We start from the raw sequence: 27,201 nt of genomic DNA, 5'->3' as shown, positions 1-27,201 counted from the left end.
CTCAATATTCCCGGTGGTTAATACTAACAAAAATGTGAAACATGATCTATGGCAAACAGGTTAACCAAACAACCTTGAGGGTGTTGAATACAGCATGGGAAGAAAACAAAAAGTTAAATAAGGTAAATGTAATAATGTAGCTTTAACACTATATATGTGTGTGTGTGTGTGTGTGTGTCCTTTAATGCTATATATATGTCCTAAGTCATTTACTTTCATGGCACTAAGAAATATTACTGCTATCCTCTTATTCTTCTAGATTTGTAGTTTGAAAAATGGGGTGAAGCGTTGACCATTAGTAAGAATGGCTGCTTTCAAATCCCTTTATGTCCACGGCACCCTTCATACTTAGCATCCTTTATCCATCAGAGACACACAATTTTTGTTGTATTCATTTTAATTTATTCTATGCAGTTTAAAGTGAAAGTTAAAACATCATACAAACCACAGAAGCTTTATAGTACTGACCAGTTTTAAAACAAAAACAGTGAATGATCATTTACATACATTCCTCATCTTTAATTTTACATCGTTATATATACAAAGGTACTATGAAAACACGTAATTCTAATTCTTTATAAACCTATTGTCAAGCAGCAAGATGGCAATGCATCATAGCAGAGCACAGAATGTTTCCTTCAAGAAACCACAGCAGCAGTATTTGGTGAATGGTTATGCATAGAACCAACTTGGAGGATCATGTTAAACATTCCCCGTAAAACAGGTAGCACATGTACACCAACAAATGAAAAATGTAACTTTAATTGCCATAAGATAAAATGTTACTCTTTACACTTTAAGTTAAAAACTATAGGACACTTTAGAAGCAGACAATACAAGGTGCTTTAGTTCTAGACTTCACAACAGAACACTATTCCATTAGTCGCTTGAGAGTCCATAACCTCTGAGGACTGCTCAGTGGCTTTTAAAGTCAACCTCAAATGTAAAAGCACTTAAAGTTTACCAGTCAAAATCTAGTTATATCAGTTACATTACAACATACTACTTGAGAAAACTGACTTTTAAAAAAGACTGCATCGTTGACTAATTTCAAAAATTGTTGCTCTTAAAAGTAAAAATGTACCACTTTCAAATCTTTCAACACGTTTTAAGATATCATATTTTGTGAATCCATTACTTTATATATTCCAAACCTTCAGCAAAATAAAATTAAAATGGGTGTTAAACCTAATATCGAAAGAAATGGGTCTGCATGTCTGTGAGGTGGCTGTCCACCACAGAGCAATATACTTGTTTCAATTATGAAAATATCACTACAAAATCCATCAAGTGATGGAAATATCAAAAACCTCATTTAACAGCACTACACAAATATTTAGTATTTTTGGCATTTAAATCAGAGCAACACAACCAATGCAATTGGTACAGGCAATTTTCACAAAAAGTTTCAAAGGCAAAACATTTGGAAATGAATGGCTGATTGGGAAGGAAATAAAACAACCTACCAGAGTCCTCAATTTTAGAATTAATCTTCAAAAGATGGCATGCTGATCACCATCATCCTTTGTGAGGGATTAGACAAGATTCTAATACATGTATTTTTAATGATTATACACTTCTAAGCTCTAAAATTAAACACAGGCTAGTCTACCTCCCACTGAGACTGAAAATGTAGTTGTGATGCAGTTCGGGTAAGTTTAGCTACAAAAGCACTAAAACAGGAAAAGAAACACTATAGCACATAAATAATTATGTGTTAACTATCTTGCCTTTCTTAGTGGCATTAAGAAATATGTACCATGGTAAGTGTGTTGTGAGGTGCACGAAGAGAACAGAGTTCTAAACAAAGGATTTTATAGATCTTCATATTGGCATCAGTGATGTTTCTTTACCCTCCCTAAGTGAGAGGCTAAGAGCTAACTAGTATGCTTTTAGGTGTATTTCACAAGTTAAATACAGTATTTCTTAAAATTACATAAAATAAGACATGCTTAAAGCATAAATGTCAATAAATAATGCCAACATATATACCTCTACAAAGGTTAACCTGTATTAATTTGGGCATGACCCTTGTAGATTTCGGGGGGGAAGTTACATCAGCCATCAATTCTTTAATAGTGACATAACAGGAAGCTCACCAGCTACTTTAAGCTTTCCAGCAACTATTATCTAAACCTTAGGTATCCACCATAAAACAGAATCCATAGTTCAAAACATTAGACTATGAAAAATCTATATTTAAATATCCTCCCAGTACCAAAAAGTTTTGGGGGCATTTTTTTTTCTAATAATCATTTTAAGACGATATTTAGCTAGTAGGAAGCATTAAAATTAATGCTTGAAACCGTCACTGTTTTGTTATGCCCTAGAGTCACATAAAAATAGAAAATTGTATCTAATAAAGACATGAAGACAGAAAGACTGTGCCTCGCTCTCAGCAGCTAGGAAATCTTCCCCTAGCAAACACATAAAACTAAAGTAATGTTCTGTGAATTCCCTTTTAGTATCTCCAAGAGCTACAATATAGCAAAGAAGTGTTCATCACAAATATTGGGACAGAGCCAGTGAACTGTTAAACAAAACTCTAAGCAAGAAGTATGAGGTATCAAACACAACAACACACCATCATAAAATAGAGGTTAAATATTTTGTGATGACTAGTCCTTAATAAAGGTTAAAAAAAAAACATAAAAAGAACTTGGATTAATCAAATAAGTTGGCTTTGCATTTCATTCTTGTACAAAGCAGGTAACACTAAACAGGAAGGTTGTTTAATTCACATCTCTCCTCCCTGGTAAACACTCAGTCCAGAGTTCAGTTAAGACAAACATGGAAACCTGGCAAGAGAGTCATTTTACAGCTAAGCAGGTATTTTCACCCACTACTGTTTTCCTCAATACGCATTACCTTTGAGGTCTTGTCAATGAATTGCTGTTTGTGAAGAAATGTTTTTCTCCACAACACATTCCTTTAGCATAAAGTCCTCCTATACAAAGGGAGTAACTAATCCCACTCTTCCTAAAGTAGAAGATAGTTCTTAGATTCTTAAGTTACTACTCTAAAATATCGAATAGGTTACCTGCCCCCCCCCCAAGAAATGTGTTTCACACAGGATAACAAGTTTAACATTATGAGTCAGAATCAAATTCCCCAATAAATAACTGCTATCTTGAAAAATAAATTTACAAGCTACCATTTTTAATTTAACCTAAGATACTACCAATTGTTAAGATGCACCATATGTATCACTAAGAAAAAACACTGCCCATTAAACTATGACACAATGCTTTCATATCACAGAAAACATTTATTTTATATTTATTGAAACAGCACTTTAACAGATTTTTATCACATCAATCTTGTGCATATGTAAAGAAAATGTGTGAAATAAATTGGTTAAGTTATAATTATAACTTCATATTCTGAATCCAACTCCTCTGAATCACTTTTCAAACCACAGTCATTGATGTCTGCGTTTTTCCACATAACGTCTCTCCCGGTGTTGTCAAGAGTACTGGTTATGCAGCACTTCTTGAAAGAGTGCTCCAACACTGTCTTCTGTTTAATGGCAGTGGGGAGCTTGGGACAAAATGATGTTTGATGCCTTAACGACAGTCCTGCTCGGCGCATGAATCGGTCACACCAGCCTCTTGTGGCTTTGAATTTTGTTTCATCAATTCCCAGGGTTTTGGCAATTTCTCCTGCCTTCAATTGCATTGCTTGGCGTGTGATAGGCAATCCTTTTGCACGTGTCTCACTGACGAAATGTAGTACAGCTTCGTCTACTTGTGGGTATCTACCTTTCTTAGGTCCCGTAAAACATTTTGTTGTTGCTTTGCAGGAAAATATGGAATTGCGATCATTTCTCCAGCGACGAATATTTGCTTCACTAATATCAAATGTACGCCCCGCTGCTCTGTTTCCATGCTTTTCTGCATACACAATAACTTTTCGTTTCAATGCTGAATCATAGTGTAATCTTTTTGAAGACATTTTAAAATGTCAGTTAAACCTGACACATTTGATACCAACAAAACACATGTTGGTTAAAGGGATGACACGATGACAAGCTGTAAATTCGCACACGCACACAGTAGGAGAATTACATGACTATCACCTGGTTGACAGTAATGAGATGCATCCCAATTTCAGACAAGTTAAAGTGGGAAGAAAAATGTACATTTTAGGGCTAACAAAATATGGTTTTTCAAGCCTTTAATGTTTACCAGATCTGCAGCAGTGCAAGAAAATAAGCCCAAAAGCCAAGGAATAAGAGTATAAGTAGAAAGCTAGTGAAATAAAAGATTATCTTTAAGATGAAATGTATAATAGTCCAATTTGGTTTTAATTCCCTTTATTTTTATATGGCTTACATGTAAATCTTCTTTAAAATTGGACTTAAAATCCAATACAAATGTTCTTCAGTCATTAGTAACTTTCAAAGCCAAGTCATTAAAAGACAGAAGCTGGCAACTGCCTTTTCATCCTTCACGAGTACACGACTATGTCTGGGGTCTGTGGCCTTCATCAGCAGGTGCCCTCCTTTGGCGAGCGGATCTGATTCTGTGTGGAGAGGAGGAAGTGTCTTCTTCAGTTTCAGACCCTGAAGGCTCATGATCTCCCTCTTGGGATCCTGTGTCTCCCACCAGTTCCCGGAGAAACTTGAATTTTGATAAAAAAAGATGCCATACAAAATACCAACCTATAGAGAAAGACAAAAACATTAAGAAAAGTTATTACACACAATGTTAGCAATTCAGAACGTTACAGTTAATGGGGAGGTATATTACAAAATAATATATAAAAATATACATAATTACAAATATATAATGATATAACAAACATTTTTTGTATGAGGAATAAGGATAAACTCTGGGATTACAGTAATGGCAAAAACAGTCTCTACCCTCATAGAATCTAGAATTCGGGCTGAGTCCATCTACAGTAAAATCAAAATGAGTTTATGATATCTAAGTAAAAGTGTTACTTATATTAAAATCAAATTTTTGAGAGCATTTTTCTGGGAAAGAAAATTCACTTTGCCATTTACTTGGACTTTCATATCTCGGTGCTATTTATTTACTAAAAGCAAGTTTGTTTCAATCAGAATCTATATGGCCTTAAATAGCAGGACTTAACAGCACTATGATGAAAACTACTCAGTCAGGACCAAGCTATCCATAAGTTTCTGGAAATAATTTTCAAAGAAAATATGTTTTCTTAAATTATATGATGAAAGACTAAAGCCACAGCACCAATATCTTAGATTCAAGGTGTTTAAAACACAGATTTTAAAAATACAATATTTTCATGTCAATGTCATTAGAAAGTATGACTAATTCTCTTTTAACAAAAAAAAAAAAACAAGTCTTGTTTTTGCAAGGAGTAGTAAGGTTTTTAAATGTTCACCAATAAGGAACAAACAATCAATAAAGGAACACACAGGTGAAAACCTCTGAACCTATGCTTGGTTGCTCTAAAATGTTAAGAGCATAAAATAAACTAAATTAACCATCCTAACAAGGTTTTCCATGTTCATGTGTTTTCTTGACGCTGTCTACTTTAAAGACTCCGGCTGCAGAGAATAGAAATGACACATAGCATATAGCATATTTTGTGAAAACAAAATAAAACCAGCTTTTCTTGCCCAGTGTTAATCCAGGCCAAGATAAATGGATACGTAAGGGGAGTTTCTAATTGTACTTGTTTTTTTTCTTACAATCTCTGGAAAAAAATTACTATAAACCCCTTGACACTAAAGACAAACTTCAGAGATTTAATCAATTTCTCAAGTTTTTGCTTTAAGCTTCGGTGCTGAGTGTTAACTGAACCAAACCATAAATATTTTCTGGTCAACTGTGTGTTTGAGTAAAGCATCCAACTTTGTAAAATATTATTTTAATGATATTCCAAATTAGCATCTTCTCTCTTTACCCAAAATTCTGTGTAAAACAGGCAGAGCAAATTAGTGGAAAGAACACTGAGGAAGGAGTCAGGAGTTCCAGTTCTGACAGAAGATTCACAAAGCTACAGCGAGGAATTGAATGAGAAGGTCTCAAAAGGGCTGAGGTACCTGGCATTAGGCATTTTCTAAAACGCTCAATTTGGTTGTCCTTAGGCAGTGAAATCTGAGGTAACTTTTGTTGGGTTTTTAAATTGAGATGTAATTCACATACCATAAAATTCATCCTTTTAAAGTATACAATTCAGTGTTTTTTAGTATATCCACAAGATTGTACAACTATCACCACTACTGAAGTCCAAAATGTTTTCATCAACCCCAACAGAAACCTCATACCCATTAACAGTCACTCCCCACCCCTGCTCCTACTAGCCCCTGGCAACCACTAATCTACTTTCTGTCTCTATGGATTTGCCTATTCTGAACATGTCATGTTAATGGAATCATACAATACGAGGCCTCTGTGTCTGGTTTTTCAAACTCAGCCCATGTTCCCAACGTGTGTCCACTGTGTTGTAAGCATCAGCACTTCATTTCTTTTTATGGTTGAATAATATTCCATTTTATGTACATATTACATTCTGTTTAAGGATTTATCAATTGATAGACATTTAGAAGTTTCTACTTTTGGCTATTATAGGAAACAAAGTTGCCACTTTTTGACTGCAATGAATATTTGTGTACAAGTTTCTCCATGGACCTATGTTCTCATTTATCTTGGGTGTATCTATCTAGAAGGGAATTGCTGGGTCATATGGTAACTCTGTGTTTAAACACTTGGAAACTGCAAAGCAGCTACAACACTTTACATTCCCACCTGCAATGTATGAGGTTCCAATTTCTCTACATCCTCACCAACACTTTTTATTGTCCATCTTTTTTATTACAGGGCTCCTAGCAGGCATGACGGTATATCATGAAGCTTTGATTTGCATTTCCCTCATGACTAATGATGTTTGGTATCTTTTCATGTTCTTATTAGCCATCTATTATCTACTTTGGAGAAATATCTATTCATTTCTTTTGCCCAGTTTTTACATTTAGTTGCTTTTTATTATGGAGTTGTAAGAGTTCTTAGTATATTCTAGATATTAGATGCTTATCAGGTATATGATTTGCAAATATTTTCTCCCATTCTGTGGGCCGGCTTTTCACTATCTTGAAAAAGTCCTTTGAAGCACAAAAGTTTTTAAGGAAGCCTAATGCATCATTTTTTCCTTTGTTTGCTTGTACTTTGTTTTTTTTTTTTTTTTTTTTTTTTAGTAGAGACGGGGTTTCACCGTGTTAGCCAGGATGGTCTCGATCTCCTGACCTCGTGATCCGCCCGTCTCGGCCTCCCAAAGTGCTGGGATTACAGGCTTGAGCCACCGCGCCCGGCCTGTTTGCTTGTACTTTGAATGGCGTATCTAGGAAACCACTGACCAATCCTACATCATGAAGATTTACATCATGAAGATTTACATCTATGTAGTTCTTCTAAGAGTTTATAGTTTTGCTCTTAGATGTAAGTATTTAATCCACTTTTGTTAATTTTGGTGTAAGAAAGGGGTCCAAATTCATCCTTTTGCATGTGGAAATCAAGCTGTTCCAGGATCATTTGTTGAGAAGATTATTTTCCTCCACCATTACATTATATTGGCACCTTTGTCAAAAAGCAATTGGTCATAAATGTTACAGTTTATTTCTGGATTCTCAATTCCATCCCATTAACCTGTATATGCCTATCATTATTCTAGTCCCATACCATGTTGGTTACAGTAGCTTTATATTAAGTTTAAAAATCAGGAAATTTGAGTCCATCAACGTTCCTTTTCAAGACTGTTTTGACTATTCTGAGTCATTTCCATGGGAATTTTAGAATCATTTTGTCGATATAAGGTTTTTTTTTTTTAAAAAAAAAAAGGCACCAAGAATTTTGATAGGGACTGCATTTAATCTGTAGATCAATTTGGACACCTACCTTGTTTTTTTAAAAAAATATATTTCTCTGTACTTACCAAATTTTTCCACAATGAACACACATGGCTTTGGTAATTGGGATAAATAAGAAAGAAACCGGTAAGTACATCATGAATACTCTGTAGACTTATATTTTGTAAATACCTCAATGCCATTAATTGGCCTAAATTAACAAAGTCAGTTGACTTCAACAGATACTAAGGAAAACTTCTCTTAACTCTTAGGTTAGACTCAAAAATATAACCTAAAAGCTAAAAGAACTCACTTGATCAGGGTTTTGTGCTAAACAGATAATACAGTGGTAAATTTACTATCAGAAAATTATAATCTTGCTAAAAACTGATGCTCTTGATTTTATTAAAGCCAAAGATTCCAACAGTGGCTACAATGTATAAAATGACCACAAAGAAGAGAGAGGAAATCCTTTGCCTGGAAAGACTATGATAAAAGGCCTCACCATTGGGGTTCCCACCATAAAGTTCTATAGTGCTCTTGGGATGGTTAAGAAAGAGTAAGTCTCTCAGCATGGAAATCTACAAGATAAGGAACTAAGGACCACTGTAGCTTTCAGAGGCTTGGGATAGAAGAGCATTCAGCTAGATCACAGACTCTTCCCAATTTTAGTAAGAGGAATCAAAAAAATTTTTTTGGTAATCACTGTCAGCAACCAATGTAAGGGATTCAATCTCAAGTCAAAATTCAGAACCAGAATGCGGTGTCAATGAGAAAAATTCCAGAGTTTGGAGAAGCAAGCTATGGCTACTATGTCCACTCACCACTCCCCTCCCTACCCTGGCCAGCTGAACCACTCCAACTCCATACTGCTGTAATTTTTATCCTCAAATCTGGAGAGAGGTAAGCTTGAACAGTATGCATTTTTCTCCCAATTCTGTCTGGGTATAGGCTGTGTGAGGGCTGGGGGGAAACATGCAGTAGTGACACTGTTTCTCACAAAACACTGTGAGGTATGGAATTCCCCTAATATAACTATGGAGTTCATCTACTGGGCAGCCAGAAAGAACAAACACCCAGTTGTTTTGTTTTTCTTACAACGACTACTGTAATGATAGGTTGGGAGTACAAAGGAAAGAGATAAATTGTAGTTTAGATAAGAACTGCAGTAAATTCACTAAACTGAGGAAAGTTCAACAAGTTGTCCTCCAAGCAAAATGACTAAGTTCTTACAGAGGTGCAATTCTGGGGAGAGACAGGAGGAGGACAGGAAGGGGGGTGTTTCCATATCATAATACTTAGGACTAGTAAGATCTGATGCTTCTACCATAGGCTGTTTATCAAAGAGTGTTCATAGTTTGAACAAAGGATGAGACTAAAAATGCTGGGTAGTTTGAATGGGAAAACGACACATGACACATCTATTTTGAGGAAAAAAACCATTATTAAAGCCCCAATGAATATATTACAGGAAAAGTATGACTGAGCAAAGAATAAACTAAGAGAGGTATTACTGTGCCAGATACAACTGCCAATAAGCTATTCAACTGCTATGGTGGACATGACAATACTAATAACTAGGAGGAATCACACTACCTGACTTAAAAATATACCACAAAGCTATAGTAACCAACACATCATGGTACTAACATAAAAACAGACACATAGACAAATGGAACAGAATACAGAATCCAGAAATAAATCCATGTATTAACAGTCAACTGATTTGACGCACCTACCAAGAACATTCAAGTTCCTCAAAAAACTAAAAATAGATTTACCATATGATCCAACAATGCTTCTGTTGGTTTATATATCCAAAAGAAAGGAAATCGGTATATTCAAGAGATATTTGCATACATGCTCATGTTTATTGCAGAACTATTCACAATAGCAAAATACGAAATCAACCTAAGTGCCAGCAATGGATAAACGGACAAAGAAAATGTGGCACAGATATACAACAGAATACTATTCCACCATAAAGAATGTGTCCTGTCATTTGCAGCAACATGGATGGAGCTGGAGGTTATTATGTTAAGTGAAATAAGTCAGACACAGAAAGACAAATATCACATCATCTCACTCATACGTGGCAGCTAAAAACGATCTTACAGAGCTAGAGTAGAGTGATGGTTATTGGAGTCCGGGAAGTGTTGAGGTGGGGAAGGGATGAAGAGAGGTTGATTAGTGGGTACAAAAATACAATTAGAGAGGAGGAAGGAAGAGCAAGATGGCCAAACAGAAGCCTCTAGTGACCAACGTCCCTGTAGCAATGCCAAACTGAACAACTATCCACACAAAAAAGCACCTTCATAAAAATCAAAAATCAGGTGAATGATCACAGTACCTGGTTTTAACATCATATTAATAAAAGAGGTACTGAAGAGGAAAGATAGTCTCGAAATGCCTACGCTACCCTCCCTCCTCTGTCAGCAGCAGTCACATGGCATGGAAAGAGAATCTGTATGCCTGGGGGAGGGAGAGCACAGTGATTATGGGACTCTGTCCTGTCACAGGAGAAAGCAAGACAGGACAGAACTCAGTCTGCACCCACATAGGGAGCAGTTAGACCAGTCCTAACCATAGGGGAATTGCCCACCCCAGCAACTGGAACCTGAGTTCCAGCAAGCCCTACCACCATGGGCTAAAGTGCTCTGGGGACCTCAATAAACTTGAAAGGGAGTCTAAGTCACAAGGACTAAAATTCCTGGACAAGTCCTGGTGCTGTGCTGGGAGCCAGTGGACTTAGGGAGCACACGACCTAGTGAGACACCACCTGGGGCAACCAAAGGAGTGCTTGCATTACCACCCCTCAACCGCTCGCAGGTCTGGGGGAGATTTCTTCCCTCTGTCTGAGGAGAGAGGAAAGGAGAGAGTAAAGAGGACTTGGTCTTACAACTTGGTTATCAGCTTAGCCATACTAGAACAGGGTACCAAGCAGAGTCGTGAGATTGCCATTCCGGGCCCTGGCTCCCAGCTGACATGTCCAGATACACCCTGGGCCAGATGGGAATCTGCTGCCTTGAATGGAAGGACCTGCTCCTAGCAGGATTCACTGCCTGCTTAGTACACAGCCCCTGGAACCTAAATAGTCAACAGTGGTAGCCAAACAGTACTTACTGAGGGCCTTGAGTGAGACTCAGAGCCATGTTGGCCTCAGATGTGACCCAGCACATTCTGAGCTGTGGTGGCTATGGGGAGAAACTCTTACTCAAGGAAAGGAGAGAAAAGAGTGAAGAGAACTTTGTCTTGCAGCTTGGGTACCAGCTCGGCTACAGTGGGACAGAACACTAAGCAGCCTCCTGGTGTCCTCAGTTCCAGGTCTTGGCTCCTAGATGGCATTTCTGGACCTGCCCTGGGCCAGAGGGAAGTCCACTGTCCTGAAGGAGAGACTAAGTCATGATAGCATTCACCACAAGCTAACTAAGTGATATGGTTTGGCTGTGTCCCCACCCAAATCTCACCACAAGCTAACTGAGTGACATGGTTTGGCTGTGTCCCCACACAAATCTCTTTTGGAATTGTACTCCCATAATTGCCACATGTTGTGGGAGGGACCCAGTGGGAGATAACTGAATCATAGGGGGCAGTTTCCTCCATACTGTTCTCCTGGTAGTGAATAAGTCTCACGAGATCTGACGGTTTTATCAGGGGTTTCCACTCTTGCGTCTTCCTCATTCTCTCTTTGGCTGCTGCCATCCATGTAAGATGGGATTTGCTCCTTCTTGCCTTCCGCCATAATTGTGAGGCTTCCCCAGCCACATGGAACTGTAAATCCAATTAAACCTCTTTATTTTGTAAATTGCCCAATCTCAGGTATGTCTTTATCAGCAGCATGAAAGGGGACTAATACACTGAGCCTTGAGTGAACACTGGTGGTTGGAAGACAGTAGTCCCTGTGGGCCTGGGGCAGTTGTGGCCACAAGGAAACAGTTCTCTGAGGAAAGGGAAGACTGGGAGGGGTTTTGTCTTGCAGCTTCAGTGCCAGCTTAGCTGTAGTAGAACAGAGAGCACCAGGTAAATCTGTAAGTTTCCCAACTCCTGGCCCTGGCTCCCAGACAGCTAGCGGGGAACTCACCCCACCCTAATGGGAAGGACACAAGCCTGACTGGATTCACCACCTGCTGACTGTAGAGCCCTTGGGTTTTGAGCAAACGTAAGTGGTAGCCAGGCAGTGGTCACCATGAGCCTCAATGAAGACCCACTGTTATGCTGGCTTCGAGTCTGACTCAGCACAGTCCCAGCTGTGGTGGCCACAGGGGTGACTGTGTTACCCCTTCCCCAGCTCCAGGCAGCTCAGCACAGACAGAGATTCCATTTATTTTGGTAAAAGTAAGGGAAAAGAACAAGAGTTTCTGCTTGCTAACCCAGAGAATTCTTCTGGATCTTACCCAAGACAACCAGGCAAGGTGGTGCCTCTACAAGTCTGTAAGAGCCACAGCATAACTGGGCTTGGGATGCCTCCTAATGCAGACATGGCTACAGTGAACAAAGACTTAGATCACAATGCCCAAGTCCCTTCAAATACTTGGAAAGCATTCCCAAGAAGGATAGGTACAAAGAAGCCCAGATTGTGAAGACTACAATAAACACCTAACTCTGCAATGCCCAGACACCAATAAACATTCAGAAGCATCAAGACCATCCAGGAAAACACGACTTCACCAAATGAACTCATTAAGGAACCAGAGACCACTCCCAGAGATATGTGACCTTTCAGAGAGAGGATTCAAAATAGCTGTTCTGATAACAGAATGAATTTGAATCCTATCAGATAAATTTAACAAAAAGATTGAAATAATTTTTTAAAATCAAGTAGAAATTCTGGAGCTAAAAACTTCAACTGAAATACTGAAGAATGCATCAGAGCCTCTCAACAGCAGAACTGATCAAGCAGAAGAAAATTAGTGACCTTGAAGACAGGCTATTTGAAAATACGCAGCCAGGGCTGGGCGCCATGGCTCGCGCCTATAATCTCAGCACTTTGGGAGGCCGAGGCAGGCGGATCACGAGGCCAGAAGTTCGAGACCAGCTTGGCCAACATAGTGAAACCCCGTCTCTACTAAAAATACAAAAATTAGCTGGGCATGGTGGTGTGCACGTGTAGTAGTCCCAGCTACTCGGGAGGCTGAGGCAGGAGAATCGCTTGAACGCGGGAGGCGGAGGTTGTGGTGAGCCAAGATTGCGCCACTACGCCAGCCAGGGCAACAGGGCGAGACTCCATTTCAAAATAAATAAAATAAATGAAAATATGCAGTCAGAGGAGACAAAAGAAAAAAGAAGTACATCTACAAGATCTAGAGAACAGCCTCAGAAGGGTTCTAAGAATTATAGGCCTTAAAGAGGAGGTAGAGAGAGAGATTAGGGTACAAAGTTATTTAAAGAGTAACAGAGAACTTCTCAAACCTAGAGAACGGTATCAGTACTCAAGTACAAGAAAGTTACAGAACACCAAGCAGATTTAACCCAAAGAAGACTACCTCAAGGCATTTAATAATCAAACTCCCAAAGGTAAAGGACAAAGAAAGGATACTGAAGGCAGCAAGAGAAAATAAACAAATAAGATACTCAGAAGCTTGAACATGTCTGGCAGTCAACCTCTCCGTGGAAACCCCAGGAGAAAGTGGCAAGGCATTTTTTTTTTTTTTTTTTACACAGGGTCTCACTCTGTCACCCAGGCTGGAGTCTGGATTGCAATGGCATGATCTCAGCTCACTGCAACCTCTACTTCCCAGGTTCAAGCAATTCTCCTGCTTCAGCCTCCCAGGTGGCTGAGATTACAGGTGTGCACTATCACGCCCAGCTAATTTTTGTATTTTTAGTAGACACGGGGTTTCACCATGTTGGCCAGGCTGGTCTCAAACTCCTTACTTCAAGGGATCCACCCGCCTTGGCCTCCCAAAGTGCTGGAATTACAAGCGTGAGCCACCACACCAGGCTTTTTTTTTTTTTTTTTTTAAGATGGAGTCTCACTCTGTTGCCCAGACTGGAGTACAGTAGCACTATCTCGGCTCACTGCAACCTCTGTCTCCCGGGTTCAGGTGATTCCCCTGCCTCAGCCTCCCAAGTAGCTGGCATTACAGGTGCACGCCACCATGCCCAGTTGATTTTTGTATTTTTAGTAGAGATGGGGTTTTGCCACATTGGCCAGGCCGGTTTCAAATTCCTGACCTCAGGTGATCCACCAGCCTCAGCCTCCCAAAATGCTGGGATTACAGGCATGAGCTACCATGCCTGGCCATGGCATGACATATTTAAAGTGCTGAAGGGAAAAAAAAAAAAATCCTAGAACAGTATGTTAAGCAAAAATATCCTTCAAACATGAAGGAGAAATTAAGACTTTCCCGCTAGGGGATTTCGTCAACACCAAACCTGTCCTACAAGAAGTGCTAAAGGGAGTTCTTCAACCTGAAAGAAAAGGACATTACTGATAAGAAATCACCTGAAGGTGTAACACTGGTCGGTCTCTTGAATGGCGCTGGGGAAACTGGATATCCACATGCAAAAGAATGAAACTAGACTCCTATCTCTCACCATATATAAAAATCAAATCAAAACGGCTTAAGACTTACATTTAAGACCTCAAATTATGAAACTACTATAAGAAAACACTGAGGAAACTCTCTGGGACACTGGTCTAAGCAAAGATTTCTTCAGCGATACCTCAAAAGCACAACCAACCAAAGCAAAAATGGGCAAACGGGATCCCATCAAGTTTAAAAGCTTCTGTGCAGCAAAGGAAACAATCAATAAAATGAAGAGACAACCGACAGAATAGGAGAAAATATATGCAAACTATCTATCTGACAAGGGATTCATAACTACAACATATAAAGAGCTCAAACAACTCTAAAGGAAAAAAATGTAATAATTCAATTAAAAATGGGCAAAAGATCTGAATAGACATTTCTCAGAAGAAGACATGCAAATGGCAAACAGGTATATAAAAAGGTGCTCAACATCCCTGATCATCAGAGAAATGCTAAACGAAACTACAATGAGATGGCCGGGCGCGGTGGCTCAACCCTGTAATCCCAGCACTTTGGGAGGCCGAGGCGGGTGGATCACGAGGTCAGGAGATCGAGACCATCCTGGCTAACATGGTGAAACCCCGTCTCTACTAAAAATACAAAAAACTAGCCGGGCGCGGTGGCGGGCGCCTGTAGTCCCAGCTACTCGGAGGCTGAGGCAGGAGAATGGCGTAAACCCGGGAGGCGGAGCTTGCAGTGAGCCGAGATCGCGCCACTGCACTCCAGCCTGGGTGACACAGCGAGACTCCGTCTCAAAAAAAAAAAAAAAAAAAGAAACTACAATGAGATATCATCTCACCTAGTTAAAATGGCTTTTATCCAAAAGATAGACAATAATGAATGCTGGGTGAGAATGTGGAGAAAAAAGGAACCCTTGTACAATGCTGGTGGAAACATTGTGTACATAAGTTAGTAATACCACTATGGAGAACAATTTGGAGGTTCCTTTAAAAATCTAAAAATAAAACTACCATATGATCCAGCAATCCCACTGCTAGGTATTTCCCCACCTACCCCCCTAAAAAAAGGAAATCAATATACTGAAGAGATACCTACATTCCCATGTTTACTGCAGTGCTATTCACAATAGTCAAGATTTGGAAGCAAACTAGGTGTCCATCAACAGACAAATGGATTTTTAAAATGTGGTACATATACACAATGGAATACTATTCAGGCGTAGAAAAGAATGAGATCCTGTCACTTGCAATAACATGGATGAAACTGGAGGATGTTAAATGACAAAAGCCAAGCACGGAAAGACAAACTTTGGATGTTCTCACTTATTTGTAGGAGTTAAGAATTAAAACAACTGAACTTACAGAAAGTATAATGATAGTTCCCAGAGGCTGGGAAGGGTATTGAAGGGGCAGGGAGTGGGAACGGTTAATGGGTACAAAAACATACTGGGATAGAATGAGTAAGATCTAGTATTTGACAGCACATCGGGGTGATCACAGTCAACAATAACTTACTGTACATTTATAAAAATAACTAAAAGAAAAGAATTGTAGCACAAAGGATAAATGTATGAAGTAGTGAATACCCCATTTATCCTTATGTGATTATGCATTGCATGCTCATATCAAAATATCTCATGTACTCCCTATATATACCTACTATGTACCCACAAAAATAAAAAATACATACAATAATTTATTGTATATTTCAAAATAGCTAGAAGATTTGAAATGTTCCCAACATAAAGAAATGGTAAATGTTTGAGTTGATGGATATGCTAAATACCTTGCTTTGATCATGGTACATTATATTTATGTATTGAAATATATGTACTCCATAAATATGTATGATTATTATGTAACGATAAAAATAATAATAGCTAACTTTTAAAACTCTGAGACAAGAACTGTAAGAAAATGCTTTGCACATATCATCTAATGGCCAAATTGTTATTCAGTTGAACTAAACCGTTGTGTCACACACTTCTGGTATGCCACCCTCCTTGCTGCTAATAGGGCTCAAATCTATTCAGCTATGGTATTTGTAATCATCTTATGACAAATGTAACATGAAATAGAAAGTCACATACATAGTTCACCTCTTGTTATTTTAATAAAGCAGCTTTTAGTTCAAGTTAGAGAATCCCAAAGACAGCTTAAACAAAAAGGGAATTTACTAAAAGCTACAGAGGTGGGTGTCTCAGAGAGCATGGGAGGAAGCACCCTTACGAGGGACGAGAACTAGGAGAAGGTTCTCACGAACTGAGGTCATTTGCTCAGCATGATCTGTTTCTCTCTGCATACTGGCTCCATTTTCCTCTATGCTTCTCTCTGTAGATTGCTCCTCCTCCCCCCAGCTTTCTAAAACACAAACTTAGAAAAAACACAACGTAGAATCTCTGAGTTCAAGCGTTAGCCCCAGGAGCAGGTACAGTGAACATGAATATAGGGCCCATCCCTGAGAGGATATGGGTGTTTTTAATTTTTATTTATTGTAGAGATAGGGTCTTGCTTTGTTGCCCAGGCTGGTCTCAAACTCCCGGCTCAAGTGATCCTCTCGCCTTGGCCTCTCAACGTGCTGGGATTACAGGTGTGAGCTGCCACGCCCAGCTGACATGGGTGTTTTTTGAGATTAAAGGGGAGTGGAGGGAATAGCCTGGGAAAAGATGCCCAGTAATATCTTGATATCTCCTCCACCTTTACTAGACAATAGGCTCTTGGAGGATGGCCTCTATCATGGGAGCCACCCCATCTCAAAAAAAAAAAAAAAAAAAAAAACCAGGTAGGCAATAATATTTTGTTAGATAATGTCTAACCAAAACCTTCAATCTTCTTGGAATCTGCCCCAATTCCTTTAAAACACAGGCCTGACCTTTGATAAAGGTCCACACTGTAAAAAAGTCCTCCACCTCTAGAGCAGAGGAACTACTTAGTCAGGGGAAGGTGGGCTCGCAAGAGGATAGGCCTAACCTTTGGTCCACACTGCAAAAAGCCCTCCACCTCTAGGGCAGAGGAACTACTCAGAGTCGGGGCAAGGTAGGGTCACAAGAGGACAGGAGTCGTAGTTTCCCTTTTAGGGAAAAGAACACCTATAAAAGTAAGGCGAATTCAAAATTATTATCCAGTGCAATGATTCGAGTTAAAGGTATGTGATTACCACACTGCACCCTTGACAAGAGGGATCATTCAGACTTCAAAATCCGCTGAGGAGTTTTTAGAAAATGCAGATTGCCAAGAGCTCATCCCAGATATCCCAAAATCAGTCTCCAGGGATTGTGCTGATTCATGTTTTTAAGCTCCCTAGATGATTCTGACACACATGCAGCCTTGGAAAAGACAAAAAGAAGTGAAAAAGAAGCATGAGTGCTGCTGCCAATCAATTGTGGAGACTGGCCGAGGAAAAGAAGAAAAAGATTAGCAGTGGGGTATCCATGGGGGATAGACAGAACAACAGTTGACCAGAGAACCTGAGAAGACTGTACTTGAGAAAACACAGCTTAATGCAAAATCAATATTTACTAGTGAGACAGTGTAGGTATGTATGTAAGGGGAGCAACAAAGAAACTGGGCAGACATTGCTGATAAGCAGAGCAATGCTGCAGGAGGACCATGGATATGATGACCGACATAATGGATAGTCAGTAGTGGACATAAAGAATGACTGTATCTTGCTCCAAGTAGAACTGTATTATGTCTAGTTAATAGAATGGTTTAATACAGCACTTATGCATTCAGAACTCATTCTCTTGTAAACAATGAGTAGAAGAGAAGACAAGTGGAAATTTATGTAATAGAAAATAAAGCATCACTCTTTACATGATATTGGTAAGAGAGCACCAAATACCAGGAGACGGGTGTGTATGCAGGTGTGTGTGTTGGGAGGGGGAGAGGCACCTGTATAACCATAAATATAGACCAACCTAATCTGGACTCGGGGCCCTAGTGACTAACTTCTCCCAGGTGTGCATATGTATTTTGGGAGAGAGGGGAATGAAGGAAGCAAAACCACTAAAACCCAGGCAGCCTTTTTCTGAAAAAGACTTACCAATTGCACCCTGCATGCCTACAGCGGACTTCTTATAGAAGTATAGCTTATACAATTCCTCCCACCCAGACCCAAAAGGCACATATCAGAAATTTCTTAACACTTATTCTATGGGCATGGGTCTAGAACCATGTCCTGGGATTTAGTAAGACAGAAACAGTAGAGTGAGAAGAAAGGAGAGGTGAGGGGCAAAGGACAGTCCATAATACACTGACTGTTAAAATGAGCTTTGCAGTTTTTCAGCTTAAAAGGAAGTTTATGTCTTGCTTCAGTCTGGCATTGCATGCCAGAATAACTAGTAAGCAATAGAGGGTGTGTATTCTGAGACAAGCAAAAGAGTACTCACTTCTGTGTGCCAATAACTAAGCATTTGTTCAAATGATGAATTTCATTAAACACACTGTAAATTGTTTTCTATGTAAGATAAACATGCTGGCAGCAGAAGGGTTGTGATAGATGAACTTGAGTGATGAACCATCACCATCAACACACCACAAACCTAGGGGAGAAGTGTAATTTCACCTTCAATTATACAGTTATCAGTTCACAAAGTGCTTTTACATTCAATCATTGTGCTTGTACACAATCCATCTGAATGAGACCAGCAATCATTATTCCCATTTTCTAAATAAGAAAATAAAGGCACACAGTGACTCATGACATTTGAAGACAGCCAGCTACATAAGACACAGCAATGAATCTTAACAGTGTATCAAACTTCTCAGATTTTCATGGTGACAGTATGACTAAAACACAAAGCACTATCTAGAGAATGAGAATACCATTTTGCTACTTGCTATAGTCTGAATGTTTGTGTGCCCCCAAAATTCACACATTGAAATTTAATCCTCAATGTGATAGTATTTGCAGGTGAAGCCTCTAGGAGGTGATTAGGCCATAGGGTGGAGACTCATGAGTGGGATTAATGCATTTATTAAAATAACACCCCAGAGAGCTCCCTCACTCCTTCCCCTTCTGCCATGTTTGGACACAGTGAGAAGAGACATCTATGAACCAGGAAGCAGGCCCTCACCAGACACTAAATCTGCCAGTACCTTGACCTTGGATTTTCCAGCCCTCTAGAACCATGAGAAATAAACTTTCGTTGTTTATAAGCTACCCAGTCTATGGTATTTTTGTTACAGCAGCCCAAACAGACTAAGACACACTACCCAAGGTATTTTCAGTCCAAAAGCCCAGGTGTGGTATAACCACAGATTCTTGTATTTGTAAATTGTGGAATCATTCCAGTGGAGTTATATAATCTCACCTTCATGATACTATCTAAGTAGCTAGTTGACTGGCTCAATACAGATTTCACATTTATAAAAAGCTCTTTTCCACGTTCAATCTTATTACCTTATTTCCATTTTACTCTGAAGGCAGCAAAGGCTCATCTGTGAGATAGTATGTCCAAGTCCTAAATGCAGACTAAACCAAGTAAGCCAAGCTCTTCTAATTCTTAAAATTCTCCCTCTACTGCACACCCCTTTCTCAATGACATACTAGGTAATGCTAGAAGTTAAGCCCCTGGAGTTGCCACTACCAAATCAACACAAATTTGAGCCATAGTACCTAACAAATCCAAAGACTTTCTATCCAATAATTGTAAGACATTTCAAGTTGCCTTTTAAAATCTCTTCTTTCTTTCTGTTCTCTTCTTCTGGTGATCACAACACTGCCATGGATCCAAATATCATCGTTATTACAGATGATGAGGACCAAATTTTCATCCACACTTTCCACCTTGCCTGAACCTCAAGAGGGAATTTCTACCTGGCTAGTTTGAAGACATCTCAAAAACAGCGAGTGAGAGATCGAGAGAGGCTGAGAGAGAGAGAGCACACGCACATGTGTCTGCTGTCTGTCTCCATCCAACAGCTCTTTGGGGGAACTATATTCTCTCCCCATCTCTATGGCAGAAAAGAGTTCCTCTTCAGCATTTTGTTCCCACTTTATCTTATCCCAGTGCTGCAGATTTTATTTTAATGAACCCTCTCACATCGGTCTCCTTCTCTACATTCCTAGCGCCATTCTCTATCCTAGATCACATCCTTGTATCTATCAACTGGATTGTCACCATAATTTCTTGTATCTCAGAGGCATGTTAGACCACAATGTTCTTCCATGAATCCTAAAACTCAATGACTTATTTCTGACTTTGGCAAGTTAACCTCTACGTGCTTCAGTTTCCTGTTCTATAAAATGTGAATAACAGTACCCATTCTCAAAGAGTATGCGGTAATTAAAAGTTAATACATGTAACAAGCTAAAATGAATGCCTAAAGCATAATACTCATCAAATATTAGCAGTTACCATCTCATAGGCTCCAACCTCCTCCCCTCTAAGGCAAACAATACAGACATGAGACTACTACCGCTGTAACTGAGAATTTTAAGCATTACCAATATATAATTTTTAGATCATTCTACAATACTATTACTTCAATATAACCTGTTTTGGGTAATGGCTTTAGCACCTCATGCTCACTTCCATCCTCCATACTACTGATCACCTTCCCTATGAGACACAAGTTTCTTAAGGAAAGGAAATGTATGCTTTAATCAGTTTTCCAGTGTGCTCACTATGCCTTAAAACAGCACCTGGCACAAAGTAGATACTCAAAACAAATCAACTTTTATTCTCCCTGTCCCAATCCCACCCCCAAAACTACCAAGATTTAATCAATTTGACCAATTGATCCATTACAGAGTTCAATGTTTGCTCTGAAGAGTCCTACTATATAATATAGTAGCTACTGTATGGCAAAAGCTGCTGGTGCCCTTTCACAAAAGTACCAAGCAACCCTCAACCAAACGGATCTGAGATGTATAGAACATTTCAATCAACAGCAGAAAAAACATTCTTTTCAATTATATATGGGATGTTCACAAAGACAAACCATATACTGGCCAGCGGTGGTGGTTCATGCCTGTAATCCCACCACTTTAGAGGGCTGAGGTGGGCAGATGACTTGAGGTCAGGAGTTCGAGACCAGCCTGGCCAACATGGTGAAACTCCATCTCTATTAAAAACACAAAAATTTGCCGGGCGTGCAATCCCAGCCACTTGCAAGGCTGAGGCACAAGAATTGCTTGAACCCGGGAGGCGGAGATTGCAGTGAGCAGAGATCTTGCGACTGCACTCCAGTTGGGTGACAGAGAGAGACCCTGTCTTAAAAAGAAAAAAAGGAAAAAAAAAAGATAAACCATATTCTGTATCATAAAATAAGTCCCATTAAATGTAAAAGTAAACCCTCCTAAATTTTATCATACAAAATACATTGTGTGACCATAAAAAAGTCAAATTAGAAACTGAAAACAAAATATCTGGAAAAGAAAAAATATTCAAAATTTAACAACATACTTCTAAATAAGCCATGGTGCCAGGGAGAAATCACAAGTGAAATTAGAAAATATCAGGCCGGGCGCGGTGGCTCAAGCCTGTAATCCCAGCACTTTGGGAGGCCGAGACGGGTGGATCACGAGGTCAGGAGATCGAGACCATCCTGGCTAACCCGGTGAAACCCCGTCTCTACTAAAAAATACAAAAAACTAGCCGGGTGATGTGGCGAGTGCCTGTAGTCCCAGCTACCCGGGAGGCTGAGGCAGGAGAATGGCGTGAACCTGGGAGGCGGAGCTTGCAGTGAGCCGAGATCGTGCCACTGCACTCCAGCCTGGGCGACAGAGCGAGACTCCGTCTCAAAAAAAAAAAAGAAATTAGAAAATATCTTGAATAAAAATTTAAAAGTCAAAATCAATACTTAGAAACAATTATTAAATGTCAGCCAGGCACGGTGACTCACGCCTGTAATCCCACACCTTGGGAGGCCAAGGCAGGCGGATCATGAGGTCAAGAGATTGATACCATCCTGGCCACATGGTAAAACCCCATCTCTACTAAAAATACAAAAATTAGCTGGACGTGGTGGCAGGCACCTGCAGTCCCAGCTACTCAGGAGACTGAGGCAGGAAAATCGCTTGAACCCGGGAGGCGGAGGTTGCAGTGAGCCAAGATCACGCCACTGCACTCCAGCCTCGCGACAGAGCAAGACTACATCTCAAAAAAAAAAAAAAAAAGAAAAAGAAACAATTATCATTAAATATCTATTTTCTTAAAAATAAGAAAAGTCTAAAATCAATAACCCAAGCTTTCCCCATAAGAAACTTGAAAAAGAAGTACAAATTAAACTCAAAATAAGCAGAAGGAAAGATATGTAGATATATGCATAAACCAATGAAACAGAATATGGACAAGCAATAGGGAGAAAAATATCAAACCAAAGGTGGTTCTTGGAAAAAGATCAATAAAATTTATAAACCTCTAGTCAGGCCAATTACAAACAAGAAAGGACACAAATAACCAATATCAGATCCTACAGGTGTTAAAAGGCTAATTAAGAAACATTATAAACTTTATCCCTGTAAATTATACAATTCAGAGTAAACAGACACAGTGCCTGAAAAACACTATGAAAGTTCATTCAAGAAGAAACAGGTAAGTGGAATAGCCAAATATCTAATAAAGAAACTCAATTCGTAGTTGAAAATCTTTCCAAAAAGAAAAGTCCCAGCCCAGATGAATTCTACCAAACATTTACAAAAGAAATTATGTCAAATGTGACACACTCTAGTAATCCCAATGAGTCAATCCTTTGTGTAATCTTTATATGACTCCTCCTCTTGAGTGTGGGTAGAAACTGATCTGCTTCTAACCAACAGAACATGGCAAAGCTGGCCAGGAGCAGTGGCTCATGCCTATAAACCCAGCACTTTGAGAAGCTGACGCAGGCGGATCACCTGAGGCCCAGAGTTTGAGACCAGCCTGGCCAACATGACGAAACCCCATCTCTAGAAAAAAAAAAAAAAAAAATTAGCTGGGCGTGGTAGTGCATGCCTGTAGCAGCTACTTGGGAGGCTGAGGCACGAGAATCGCTTGAACCTGGGAGGCGGAGGTTGCAGTGGGCAGAGATCACACCACTATACCCCAGCCCGGGTGACAGAGTGATACCCTGTCCAAAAAAAGAAAAAAGGGAAGGAAGGAAGGGAGGGAGGGAGGGAGGGAGGGAAAGAGGGAGGGAGGCTGGCCATGGTGGCTCACGCCTGTAATCCCAGCACTTTAGGAGGCTGAGGCGGGCAGATCACCTGAGGTTGGGAGTTTGAGACCAGCCTGACCAACATGGAGAAACCCCATCTGTACTAAAAATACAAGAAAATGAGCCAGGTGTGGCGGTCTATGCTTATAATCCCAGCTACTCGGGAGCCTGAGGCAGGAGAATCGCTTGAACCCAGGAGGCAGAGGTTGCGGTGAGCCAAGATCGAGCCATTGCACTCCAGCCTGGGCAACAAAAGTGAAATTCTGTCAAAAAAAGGAAAAGACAAGACAAGACAGAATATGGCAAAGGTAATGGGACAGTTACTCCCTTTATTAGGTTATATTATTTGGTAAAGACGAAGGGATTTTGAAACTATAATTAAGGTCTCAATCAGTTATTTTTTAGTTATTCAAAAGTGAAATTACCTCGGGTGGGCCTGACTCAATTAGGTAAAAACCTTAAAAGAGGGACTGGGACCCTCCCTGGTGTCAGAGATTCAACTGGCATGAAGAGGTGAGCCAACTTGAGTCCTCAGTCACAGGGAACCGAATCCTGCCAACCACCACATAAGCTTGAAGGAGGAACCCAAGCTCCAGAAAGGAACGAAGTCAGGCCCCGACTGCAGCCTTAGGAGCAAAGGACCCAGCTAAGCCAAGTGGAGACTCCTGATCCATAGAAACTGATATCTAATAACTGTGTGTTGTCTTAAGCTGCTAAATCTGTGGCAATTTGTTATGTAGCAACAGAAAACCAATATGCCAATTGTATGTAAATGCTCCCAAAAATCCAAAAGAAAGGAACAGTGTCCAACTCATGTAATAAGGTCTGCATTAACACTATGACAAAACCAGACAAGGGTGCTTAAGAAAACCACAAGTATTTCTCATGAATATAAACAGAAAAATCTTAAATGCTTACTAAATTAATTCCTACAGTATAGAAAACGGATAACATGTCACGACCAAAGCAGGTTTATCTGAGGAATGGGTTCTTTCACATTCGAAATGCAACATAATCCATCATGTTAACAGACTTAAAAGAGAAAAAATACAGCCGGGCGTGGTAGCTCATGCCTGTAATGCCAACACTTTGGGAGGCCGAGGTGGGTGGATCGCTTGAGGTCAGGAGTTCAAGACAAGCCTGACCAACAAGGTGAAACCCCATCTCTACTAAAAATACAAAAATTAGCTGGGTGTGGTGGTACACGCCTATAATCCCAGCTACTTAGGAGGCTGAGGCACGAGAATCACTTGAGCCTGGGAGGAGGAGGTTGCAGTGAGCCGAGATCATACCACTGCATTCCAGCCTGGGCGACAGAGCAAGACTCCGTCACAAAAAAAAAGGAAAAGAGAAAAAGTACATGACCATCTCAATACAGAAAAATTAAAAAAAAAAAAAAAATCCAATATCCACTCCTGATTTTTTTAAAAAAGAAAAATCCCCACAAAGCAGAAACAAAGGGGAAGTTTTCTTCCTAAACTTGACAAAGAGTATCTATTAAAATCCTACAGCTAATAACTCATTTAATGGTAAAAAGCTAAATGTTTTACTCCAAAAGACAGGGGGGAAGGTTTGCTCTCACTCCTTTCTTGCAACATTGTAAGGCCCTAGCCAGTGCAATGAGGCAAAAGCTAAAAGACAAATGTACACACTGGGAAGAAAAGGTAAAACTACCTTCAACTGCCTGTAACCCCAACACTTTGGGAGGCTAAGGTAGGTAGATCACTTGAGATAAGGAGTTGGAGATGAGCCTGGCCAACATGGTGAAATCCCATCTCTACTAAAAATACAAAAATTAGCCAGGCGTGGTGGCACGCACCTGTAATCCCAGCTACTTGGGAGGCTGAGGCAGGAGAATCACTTGAATCCAGGAGGCAGAGGATGCAGTGAGCCAAGATTGCGCCATTGCACTCCAGCCTGGGCGACAGAGTGAGACTCTGTCTCAAAAAAAAAAAAAAAAAAAAAAAAAGAATAACTTTATATGTCATACCTTAAAAACTTGATAAGCAGTACTTACCAAACAATAACAACACAAAACAAATGACATTTAAAAATAAAAAAGTGCGGTGGCTCACACCTGTAATCCCAGCACTTTGGGAGGCCAAGGTGGGTGGACCACCTGAGATCAGAAGTTCAAGACCAGCCTGACTACCATGGTGAAACCCTGCCTCTACTAAAAATACAAAAATTAGCCAGGTACGGTGGCACATGCCTGTAATTCCCAGCTACTGAGGAGACTGAAACAGGGCAATCGTTTGAACCTGGGAGGAGGGGGCTGCAGTGAGCCAAGATTGTGCCACTGCACTCCAGCCTGGGCAACAAAGCAAGACTCCGTCTCAAAAAAATAAAAATAAAAAGATAAGCTACAGAATAGAAGAAAATACTTGCAAAACAGATAGAATAAAAACAAAAAAAAACAAAACAAACTTGTATCCAGAATAAAGAATTGTTTACAACTTGATAAAAGACAAGTAACACAATTTTTTAAATGAGTAGAAAAAACTTGTACAGATGATTTACACAGAAGGTAGAAAGAATGGCAAATAACATATAAAAGATGCTCAAAATAATTAGTCATTAAGGAAACAAAAATCAAAAGTATAATACCCATCCTCTAGAATGGCTAAATTAAAAACAGACAATAGCATCAAACATTGGTGATGGATGCGCAGTAACGAATTCTCACATGACTGTTGGCAATGCAAATGTTTGGCAGTTTCTTATGAAGCTACTCAAGAGAAATGAAAACATATGTCTACACCAAGATTTGCAATTGAATGTTAATAATACTACTAACCACTACTAATATTACTACAGGCTCACGCCTGTAATCCCAGCACTTTGGGAGGCCTAGGCGGGTGGACTACTTGAGGTCAGGAGTTTGAGACCAGCCTGGCCAACATGGTGAAACCCTGTCTCTACTGGAAAAAACAAAAACAAAAAAAAAAACCCAGGCATGGTGGCAGGCGCCTATAATACCAGCTACTTGGGAGGCTGAGGCAGGAGAATGGCTTGAATCCGGGAGGCAAAGGTTGCAGTGAGCCAAGATTATACCACTGCACTGCAGCTTGGGCGACAGAGCAAGACCCTGTCTCAAAAAATAAAATAAAATAACAATAATAATAATAATAACAGCCAAAAGCTGGAAACCACTTTAATATCCATCATTGAGTAAATGGATAAACAAATTGTGGTATATCTACACAACAGAATACTCTTTCAGCAATAAAAAAGAATGTATTACTGATATACACAACACAAATAGATTTCAAAAGCATTATGCTGGAAGAAAGAAGTCAAACACAAAAAGCATGTTATATGTTTATGGAAAGCAGTTTGGGCCAGGTGCAGTGGCTCATGCCTGTAATCCCAGCATTTTGGGAGGCCAAGGACAGCAGATTACTTGAGGTCAGGAGTTCAAGATCAGCCTGGCCACCATGGTGAAATCTTGTCTCTACTAAAAATACAATAATTAGCTGGGCATGGTGGTGCACACCTGTTATTCCAGCTATTCAGGAGTCTGAGGCACAAGAATCACTTGAACCCAGGAGGTGGAGGTTGCAGTGAGTCAAGATTGCACCACTGCACTCCAGCCTGGGAGACAGAGCAAGAATGTTTCCAAAAAAAAAAAAAAAAAAAAGAAAGCAGTTCAATCAGGAGGCCATTAGGTTAAGCTGGTTCTGTTAGAGTAGGTAGTCAAGCCATGAGCAGGGCAGGAGAGGGCCCCCACCTC

At 39.9% G+C, this 27,201-nt stretch overlaps 1 protein-coding gene across 1 annotated transcript in view; it reads right to left on the bottom strand.

Moving 5' to 3' along the window:
- Nucleotides 1-379: 379 nt before the first annotated feature.
- The window catches only part of SMIM13 (small integral membrane protein 13), a 43,507-nt gene continuing 16,685 nt past the window's right edge, over nt 380-27,201 (bottom strand). Inside the window, exon 2 of the mRNA XM_003897057.5 lies at nt 380-4,663. Within this exon, the coding sequence (XP_003897106.1) occupies nt 4,464-4,663 (200 nt within the window). The 3' untranslated portion in view covers nt 380-4,463. The remainder of the gene's footprint in view (nt 4,664-27,201) is intronic.

The sequence above is a fragment of the Papio anubis genome, chromosome 6 (genome assembly GCF_008728515.1).
Source record: "Papio anubis isolate 15944 chromosome 6, Panubis1.0, whole genome shotgun sequence".
Taxonomy (NCBI): Eukaryota; Metazoa; Chordata; class Mammalia; order Primates; family Cercopithecidae; genus Papio; species Papio anubis.
The sequence above is the reverse complement of the archived record's forward strand: the minus strand, read 5'-3'. Positions and strand labels throughout refer to the sequence as shown.